Source organism: Cynocephalus volans, chromosome 4, assembly GCF_027409185.1.
Source record: "Cynocephalus volans isolate mCynVol1 chromosome 4, mCynVol1.pri, whole genome shotgun sequence".
Classification (NCBI taxonomy): domain Eukaryota; kingdom Metazoa; phylum Chordata; class Mammalia; order Dermoptera; family Cynocephalidae; genus Cynocephalus; species Cynocephalus volans.
This window is the reverse complement of record NC_084463.1, coordinates 88,589,848-88,599,893: the sequence shown is the minus strand read 5'-3', so window position 1 is coordinate 88,599,893 and position 10,046 is coordinate 88,589,848. Positions and strand designations below refer to the sequence as shown.

The 10,046-nt window shown below is 47.2% G+C and overlaps 1 protein-coding gene across 6 annotated transcripts; it reads right to left on the bottom strand.

Moving 5' to 3' along the window:
* Window positions 1–527: 527 nt before the first annotated feature.
* Window positions 528–7,350, bottom strand: FZD4 (frizzled class receptor 4). Of its 6 annotated transcripts, none has more exons than XM_063092462.1 (4): window positions 7,265–7,350; window positions 6,736–6,905; window positions 5,916–6,038; window positions 528–3,648 (listed from the first exon to the last, which is right to left on the bottom strand). In XM_063092462.1, the coding sequence occupies exons 3-4, from the start codon at window positions 6,012–6,014 to the stop codon at window positions 2,320–2,322; spliced, it is 1,428 nt and encodes a 475-aa protein (XP_062948532.1). In that variant the 5' UTR covers window positions 6,015–6,038; window positions 6,736–6,905; window positions 7,265–7,350; the 3' UTR covers window positions 528–2,319. The 6 variants fall into 6 exon arrangements, with proteins under 6 accessions (XP_062948532.1, XP_062948533.1, XP_062948531.1 ...); XM_063092463.1 differs by lacking the exon at window positions 7,265–7,350 and adding an exon at window positions 7,003–7,147; XM_063092461.1 differs by lacking the exon at window positions 7,265–7,350 and adding an exon at window positions 7,025–7,147.
* Window positions 7,351–10,046: the final 2,696 nt, after the last annotated feature.

Genomic DNA, 10,046 nt, shown 5'->3' with positions numbered 1-10,046 from the left:
GTCACACAATCAGTGAAGCATCACACCCCCCTATACTCTAATAGCAGGGCCAGTCCCCTGCTGCATGGTTCTCCTTCCCTTCCCTGGGCCGAAGTCTCTGCACAACTCCCAAGACACCAGAGCGGAGCGTGAGTAAGGGCAGGCTCTGCCCCTGGGTGCATGCTCCAGGGCCCTGGACAGTTATGGGAACTGTCTGCATGCAGCACGAGGAGTTCACATTTTATATCTCATAGGCAATGTAGTCTCAGATGGAGTCAAACGGGTCTTCTGGGGATCATTTCTCATGCTCCTGAAGCCCTGACCCAGAGTCCAGCCAAGGTATTCAGTAGGCAGTGGAAGGGGCCACTATTCCCACTTAGCTCTGTCTCAAAGCCCCAGGACTTTCCCCTCCAAAACATACAACTGACGTTCTGTGCATCTTGATCTTAGACAGCTCAAGAACCATGCAAAAACAAAGAGAAAAGAAGGAAGGAAACTGTTAAACCTTGGCATAATGCTCAACTGCACTCCCACCCCCCACCCCCCCCAAAAAAGAAAAGGCATGCTTATTTCCAGAATTTGACTACCACCTATTTGGAATTTCGAGTCCCTGGAAATGTTTCTCCACAAAAAAGTATGATTTTAAAATAAAATAAAATAAAAGCTTTCCTAGCTATTTTTTTTTTAAAGGCATGACTTAATAAATAAATGAGTCACCGCAAAGCAGTTGCTGAAGCAAAGATACGTATGAGTTACAAGGAGAGCAACCTGTGACACTGTCAACAATTTGTCCCAGAGATCTGGTGATTAGAAGGCCTAAGGCAGATTAAGAGAAAGGCCAGTATGATTTCTAAAAGAACTGCAACTTTTGAGAGGCTGCTAGGGGGTACCTCCTTGTGAGGAACGTAAGGCATAAATTTTAAAAGTTTTGGATACCTCTGCAAAAAGCAATTAAGACCTGTGCTGTTCGAGTTTGCAGTTCATTTCATATGGTCTACACTTTATTCCCCGCTAACCGATCAAGCTCCTGGCTGGCATTCTGGAGATTCATTAAGCACCATATAAATACTCCAGGCCACACTGCCTCCAATGAAATCTTACAAGGAGCCTTTGCCAATTACTAGGAAACAATTATGCACCAAGTAGTTGGATTAGCTGTCCTTAGTTCCCTTTACAAAACTGAAAAGTCTCCTTTGTGGTAAGTAGACCAGACTCTGATAACATTCGTATGCTAAAGAAAAAAAAGGCACTATCATTCTAAGAATGCAAGTTGACCATAGATTTAAAGTCAGTTGAGTATAATATGTCATGGTCCAAGAATGTGCTTTTAATTGTAATTGACACACACATATTACACAGTTAATCTGTGTGAATGCAAAGTTGCCAAGAAACTTAACATTTCAGTTCTTCCAGACTGGCGTCTGCATAGATACAATCACAAAGTAAAATATATTAAGTCCCCATTGCTCAATGCAATAGGTCTCTGGGGTCGGTAAGGTAAGTTAACTTAGTAAATCTCATTTTCCTCTGAATCAAGTGATTGTCAGAAAGTGAATCACCCTTCCTTTTTCCCTCATTAGGCATGCTGCAGTGCAAAAATTCCTATGAAAATACCTTTTTTGAATCATTAGTATTAAATGAAGAAAACAGCAGCAGCCTAGAATAGAGTTGTTGAAATTTAAGAAGAAGAGAGAAAAGCCCACTGGATACCTTATATGTGTTAGTACAGTACTTTTGTTTGTTCAAACAATTCTGTTTTATGACAAAGGCACTAAATGATTCTGACACCACCTCTTGGGAGTGCAATCCACGAAGTTCTAAACAGCAGACAGCACACCACAGAAGATGTTTATGTTAGATCAGCCAAACTATAAAAACTCTTATAACACTTCTCTGAATCCAGCGTTTCCAGTGTTTATAGATCGCTTTGCTATTTGAAAAACCCAGTTAGTATTTAAAATTTTTAAGGGTTAAAGAAGTTAATCTTTCTCCCTGCAAGTTACCAACTCATAGCTCAAATCCCACTCTGCAGGGGAAAACAGCATAGCCCTGGACTTGCTGGAATCTAGGCAGGACCTCTACACTCCAAGCTGCGACCTGCTAAAGTGATCAACGTTTTGATTCTTCACAGCTTTGAAAGCCTCTAACTGGCTTTTCCATTTGGATCATTCCAAAGTCTGCAGCAAAATCATTGGTTTTATGATGCTGGTGTGGGGGTGGGTTGGTAGGGGTTGCTAGTTTGTTCAAACTGAGATCCACTGCATAAAACTTTTAGTATCATTCCACTGAAATGCTGGCATCCCCCCTTCAAAATGAAGAAAATGTGGAGGCTGGCTAGTCTTATACCACAGTCTCATTGCCTTTCCCAGGTTTCACCCAACCATTCCCTCTCTTCTCTCTCTTTACCTTCCCAGAGTTTACCAATCTGTTGGAACACTTCTGCCATGTGTGAAGAGTTTTGGCAGACCAAATCCACATGCCTGAAGTGATGCCCACCAGCAAAGACATAAAAATTTTCAACATTTCAACTGCCATATTGGAGTCATCTGCAGAATACTGGAAGAGTGCCCAGTTGGAGATTTCATAGAAATAACAAGCAATCACACAGGTTGCTGGAACCGTGTATAGCACTGAGAAGACCCCAATCTTGACCATCAGCCTTTCCAATTTGTCTGTCTTTGTCCCATCCTTTTGAAGATTTGACCGAATTTTGAACAAGGCCACCAAACCTGCAGCAATGAACAAAGTTCCAATCACCAAATAAGTGAAGAGGGGAGCCACCACGAAGCCAGTGAGGGCATCAAGATTTTGGTTCCCAACATAGCACAGGCCAGTCAGTTCATCTGCATCCACCAGTCTCATAATCAAAATCACAATGGTTTTCACTGCAGGGATGGCCCAGGCTGCAATGTGGAAATAAGAGCTGTGCATTTCTATGGCTTCATGACCCCATTTGAGTCCTGCTGCCAAAAACCAAGTTAGCGTCAAAATAACCCACCAAATGGAGCTGGCCATTCCAAAAAAGTACATCAGCAAGAAAATGATTGCACATCCTGTGTTCTTAAGTCCTTCTTGGATAAGAACGGGTTCTGCTGCCTCTTCAAAATCGCAGGATATCCTTTCCCGGCCTACAGTCAGCCTGACAATATAAGCAATGCTATAAATATTATAGCACATACTGAGAAATATGATGGGGCGCTCAGGGTAGGAAAACCTGGAAGAATCGATCAGGAAGGTCAGCACTGTAAAGGCAGTGGAGATGAAGCATAAGCTGGCCCACACGGCCATCCAGATGTCAGTGAACTCCTTGGCTGAGCGGCTGTACAAGCCAGCATCGTAGCCACACTTGAGAACACAGTTTAGGCTCCTTTTCACCCAGATGTACTGATCAGAATTGGTTCCCACGGAGTGACACTCTTCCCCAGGCTGGATGGAGGTTTTGTGAGGTAAAGGCACCTCTTCATCACCTGGCCCTTCCATGCACATGTGGTTGTGATCGTTCTGTGGTGGAAATTTGCTGCAGTTCAGGCTCTCTGGCCAGGCAAATCCAAATTCCTTCAGGACGGGTTCACAGCGTCTCTTGACTGAAAGACACATGCCGCCGCATGGGCCAATGGGGATGTTGATCTTCTCTGTGCACATTGGCACATACACCGAACAAAGGAAGAACTGGAAAAGTCATGAAATGAACAAAGAAAACAATGACTTGGAAGTCTGACCAAATGCTTGCACAAAGCTGAGTTGAATGCTTCCAGGCAATGTACATATCTACTTTTAAGCCAGCCTATAGAGAGTCTGTTTACTTTGACCTCAAACAAGGGTCCCTAATAATCCATCACTTACACACTTTTCTTAGTTTGCCTCTAGTAATCCTTTCCAGAGGAACATAAATAAATAAACAAATAAGGGTCTGAAATATTATGTAATCCCTTTTCACACAATCCTTAAGGAAATAAATATTAAAAAACTGACTTTCAATCTCCAGCCCCTTTTAGCTACTACCTTTAAAGAGCTGAAGAGACTAATTATATGACTTTGTCATTTAGGTGATATGGTGGTTTATTTTTATCCCCATTTATCACCATAAAAATAAATGTTAAAAAAAATACATATATCCTATTAATATCCTCACTTTTCTCTACTTTTTTTTTTAAAAGATGACCGGTAAGGGGATCTCAACCCTTGGCTTGGTGTTGTCAGCACCACGCTCAGCCAGTGAGCAAACCAGCCATCCCTATATAGGATCCGAACCCGTGGCCTTGGTGTTATCAGCACCGCACTCTACTGAGTGAGCCACGGGCCGGCCTCTCACTTTTCTGTACTTTAGCCTTTAAAATTATTTTTTAAATCAGTCCTATATTGAAACATGAAATATGTCCCAGCTGAGCCACTGTTAGACCCAATGATGAGATGCCCACTGAGGTCTCTGGTCACCAGGGGGTTTGTTTGGCCAGGTTTCCTCAATGAATAATAATGAAGCACAACAGGAAAATGTAAATGTTAAGTCCCTGAAACTGCAATACCAGCAGGGGAGAGTCCAGTTGCTGTCCTCAATTCCTCCAGCATTGATAAACAGTCTGCTTGGCTCCTTACAGATGTTGTCTATGAAGTCTAGAGTTACAAGTAACTATTTTCCAGCATGTAAAGGGATCCAGTCTTGCCCTTCAAAACAGTTTGGCTGCTTCCCCAGGATACATGCAATTAAAAATATATATCCCTGCAAAAGCTGTTCCTCCAACAAAATTGCCACTGATGTCAGGATATGTACTGTTTCCAAACTGAGAGCTAGAGGATCATTTCTTAAGCTTTTATAACCTAGTTCTAAAATTCTGAAACTTCCAAAGGGACATTTTACCAGCAACAGGTCTAATCCCCACCATCTTTCCAAAACCACAATCCAACTTTTAAAATGACCTATGTAAAAACATGTACCTAGTTAATAAGCTGCATGTATGTTGCTTATCTCTCAGAAGTTATAGCCAGAACCACAGATTTCTGAACCTTTTAGCCTCGACAACTAACCTCTATTTTCCCCCCAACTTCTCTCTTTTCTAAATTTCCAAAAATCACTCAGCCTCACCAACCAAAACACAATCAATGCTTAGCACTTTGTAAATTTTCCTTTCAGTCTTTTTTCCCCAAATATTTGGTTGTTTTTGTGTTTGTTTTTGCAAGATTACAATCGCCCTGTATATGCAAATTCTTTCTCCACTATTATTGTAGGATAAACATTTCCTATATCATTACATAAGCTTTAAAATTTTTAATGACTGCAAAAAAATTCTTCCAATACGCAAACTACATTCCTGGAGATTTTACTCTCCCTCCAAGCATTAAAACCTGCCTTCAACCCTGAGGATAAGAAAGAACTCAAGCCAACCCAACCATTCCTTCCTGCATGACCTCTAAAACCGTGCGGGACGCCGCAAGGAGGGGCCACTCCGCAGAAAACGGGGCAGTAGTTTTCATTTAATAATCCATCCAAAAAATATAGGGGAGAAAGAAAGTCGGTGAGGGGCAGGGAAGGGAGGAGAAGTTCCCGTCTCCTTATCTCTCCTCCCAAGTCTTAGCTGCAGCTGGCTGCCCTGCCGGGGACTCGCCCACCGAGCAGCGCCCGGAATCCTTGGCAAAGATAACCCTCAGCTCCACTGGGGTTAGGGGCTTGGCCAGACATGGGTGGGTAGGGGAGAAAAACGGAAGGGCGGGGTGTAAGAGTGGGTTCTTTCGCAGGCCAGATGACTTACACAACGTTTTGGCTTCCAGTCGCTGAGGAGGGACAGAAAAGTGGGGGTGGGGATGGAAATCACTTTTCCAGGGGAGTTGTACCCTTCAGGCTAGGAAGGGGGACAGGGGGCTCGACTCGGCATGGGCTCCACGAAGTCTGGGGTGTCCCTGCCCAACGGATCCCGCCAAGGGTTGGGGTTTGGGGCGCCCACCTGCAGCTGGCTGGAGCAGCCGTACTGGATGAGCGGCGTGAAAGTTGTCAGCTGCAGCTCGGCGTCCGTCTGCAGCTCGTGCCCCACCAGGTTGGGCATCTTGGTCACGTTGTAGCCGAGGTTCTGGCACATGGAGATGCGGATAGGGTCGCAGCGCCGCTCCTCCTCGTCCCCGAAGCCCCGCGCCGGCCCCAGGAGCAGCAGCAACTGCAGCAGCAGCCCCAGACTGAGCCCGACGCCCCTGGGCGCCCCCGGGACGCTCGGCCCTGCGCCCTGCCTGTCCATGGCCAGAGCCCGGGGCACCAGCGGCGGCGGGGGCTGCTCCGGCAGACACCCCCAGTTTGCACGGGGGCGCCGGCTGCCCGCGCTGCTCCCAGCTCCGGAGAAGGGAGCGTGATAAGGCGCCAAGGGCGACGAGGGGGCAGCGGCCGGCTCTCCGGCAAGTGCGCGCGACTGTGAGCTAGTAGACTTCCCGGGCCGTGGCCGAGAAACGGACTGCGAGGGTCATGGCTGCAGGCGGAGAGCCCACAACTCGGCGCCGGCCGCGTCCGCTCGGCGTCTCGGCGAAGCCGCCAGCACCCAGCGCCGCGCAGCTCTCACAGCCCGAGCCCTCCGCGGAGCTGGAGGCTCGCTGGGCGGTGGCAGGGAGGGATGGACAGCGCGCCTGTCCAATGGCCGGGAGCCGTAGGCAGCGAGGGGCGGGGCCGCGAGGCGGGGCCGCTCTCTCGCTGGAAGGGTCAGGCCCCCGCCGCCGGCCCCCCCGTCCCTCCCTCTCCCCCTCCCCCGAGCGCCCCGCCCCGCTCCGCTTCCCGGCGCTCACTTTCCTCTCACCCGGATCCAGGCGCTCAGGGGCCAGGCGGGGATGGAGCCGAGTCGCCCCGGCCCGGCCAATCTGCCTCGTCCTCTCCCAGGTGAGAAGTGCTCCCCGATCTATCTGTCCCCGTTCCTTTGCTTCTTCTGCCAGCTGTCACCTCGGCCGTGGCCACCTCCCTATCAGGCAAAGAAACGTACACAAAGAACACGGGATTTGGATTTACAGATCGCGGGTCTAAATCCCTGCTGTGTGACCTTGAGCAAACTGCCCAACCTCACGGCGTCAGTTTCCTCACCAGTAAAGTGACTTGGAAGGATTCGAGAGAAAGCGTAAAATGCTTAGCACCGTGCCTCGTACGGCGCGAGTTCGCAGCTCTTTTCACTCCCCACTTGCTGCGGTCGGAGCCCGGCCCCCTTCTCCCCGCCCCCAGACTCGGCCCGACCTGCGCCCGGGAGCGGCCTGACTCCAGCAGCGAGTGGGGGAGGCGCCGCGGAGCAGCCGAGCAGCCGACGGTCTCGCGCTCCGATTTCCTCACCGTATGAAATGAAATTCCACAGGGGGATTCGAAAGGAAATGAGACCGGGACGCTCCGTGCTTCTCGGCCCGCCGCCCTTCCTGTCTCGGGGACACGGTTTCTAAATAAAGTTGGGAGGGTGAGAGGGCGGGAGGGGAGAGGCTTGACCTGTTCACTAGGGGCGAGGAAAACGCACAACCACTAGGACTCCTCCTCCCCCAGCCTCCCAGGCACCCCTCCCCTGCAGCCTGCACCCCTTTCTTCCTTATTCTGCTTCTGCGTATGGTCCTGGAGATTAGAGATCATGCGACCTGATTTCAGTCCACCTTTCCTCTCTCTCATTCCCAGCCCTCCGGGGGCTTTGGGCTGGTCCACCTTCTCTCTGCTTTCCAATGTGAAATCCCCAGCAGGTGGATTCCTAAACCTTTGTTGCTTTACTGTGGTCAAGCCACCGTGCCTCTCTGAGCCCTACACTGGCAATGTGTAAAACAGGAAAGTTCAAGTCTACCGCACATTGTTGTTCTAAGAGTTAAAAAAGGTAATGCCTGTAAATCACTTAGCACAGTGTCTGGCACATAGTTAGTGCTGAATAACTTGATTATTGCTGTTCTTTTTTTTTTTTTTTTTTCTGGAACAGCTATAGGAGGTCAATGATGGAACAACCTCCTGCTTTCCAAAGACATCTCCAGCAGCCCAGGTCTGAGGATCTGGGTAAAGGACTTTCTACCCTCCTCCTGAGATCCTTTTGTCCAACACTTGCCACTGTTTTCATGCTTGTTTATATCCTCCCATTTCAGCCAATTCTCTGACACATGGCAGAGGCTAGGTACAAGTCGGAAGGATGTCTATAACACTCATGTGGTGCTCATATTTTGTCTTGTATTTTTAGTTTTCTTATATTGGCAACTAAACTTGGCTGAGGGCAAGAATGGAATTAACTTTTTGGTATTTGGCTCTGTGCCTAGAACTGTGTTGGGCACATAAAAACTGCATTGTCTCCAGTTATCATCATAACCTTCCAGTGATAAAGGATCTATTAGCCCCTTAAAGAGATTTGAAAACTAAGGCTAGAACCAGAGTAATAGAAAATGACAGGACCAACCAAACCAGGACCCAACTGAGGCCCTTCAAAGATGGAGGGCAGGGTTATTTTCTCAGAAAAAGTTTCCAGCTGGAAATCAACATTCTTACCAGTAGAGTTGAATCTTCGATATGCCTGTACTGAGTCATGCATGAGACCATTGGCCTACAGTGGTAAATAAATGATCAGATGAACAGATCAAATGATCTACCAATCATTTGGGCTACAGAGATGAATAATCAGACGAACAGATCAAATGAATAGGTGATCCCCATTCTCTAAGACCTCGTAGGAGGAGACAAAGAATAAACAAACAACAATAGCTCATGTGGTAAGTACACAGATAGCGAATTGTGGGTAAATTGAAGGTGGAGGTAGCTGAATTTAGAGGGCTACTCGAAGGGGGATAACCTGCAAGATTCTGAGCTGCTCAAACAAAGCAGAGTTAATGTGCACTTGGCACTTCTAGGGCATTTGCAGAATAGGGGAAGGGGGCATGCTTTGTGCTGAAGATAGATGTACATGGTTTATTAAACAATGAAGTCCATGAGCTCAAGAAGAAGGACCTGTCCCTCACACAGGGCCTGGAACAAAGGAAACACCATCAGTGTTGGGTGAAGAAATGTTATTATCAAATCAGTAACAAACAACCCATATAGAGCCTTTACTCTGTGGCAGATACTCTTACATGCCCTACATTCACTATTTCATTTATTTCTCACAACAACTTGAGAAAACTGATGTTCTGAGAAGCTAAGCAATTTACCCAAGATCACACAGTAAGTAGTAGAAAAGGAATCAGACACACATCTGCCTGGTCCTAAACTCTGTGTACATGGTACTGCTCTTGTAGAGGAAATTGCTTAACGCCCAGCCTAATTCATAGTTAAAGATGACCCTTTTGTGATCTGGACCTCTTTTTCCTAGGCCTGGCATCACTGCCTCAGCTTGCTTGGAGCAATTGTCTCCTTTGAGAACACTGGAAGAAGCCCCTTCTCCTATCAGAAGAAGCTTTTCCTGTCAACAGCTTTTCTTTCTAGGCATGGAACTCATCACAGGTATTTTCCAAGAAAGAAAGCCAGGGGAATCACATTTCAGTCTGAATGTAGAAAAAAAAAACAAAGACCACGACTTAGAGCTAAGTCTGAGTGGCCTAGAGCCCCTCATCCTCCCTCTCATGGAGTGGTTTACACTGTCGACAATCTGCCCCTGGTGACAGGCATGGCATGTTTGTCTTTGTTACAGAAAACACTTCCCTGAGGGAGTTCCAGGCAGAGGGATATCCATCCTGTGACATGCACAGTGTTTCTGAAAGGAAAAGACAGCAACATGTGAATAGGACTTTCAGCTAAGCTAAAGGGCAGGCCATGGGTCCCTAATGGCTCTGGCCTGAGTCCCTGGGTAGCTTCCTCAGTCCAACCTCTCAGTAGTAAAGATGCAGCCACTTTGGAGCTGCAACAAACATGACTTCAGCAGGCTGTTGGGCAGTAGGAGCACTCTCCATTTGCATCTAATGAGGGGCTGGGTTCTAATTAACTACTGTGATGTGTTAATTTTTCAACCTGACATTTTCTGCTCTAATAGATTCTTGTAATGGTTCCTAAATTAAAGGCTGCATTCAAAGTCTAGTGTTTAGGTTAAAATCCACCATCTAAGGGAGTGGGAGCTGTAAACATCCTTTCCCTCCTAAGGAAAACCTCTCATTTGCAGTTCTTAGCTAAC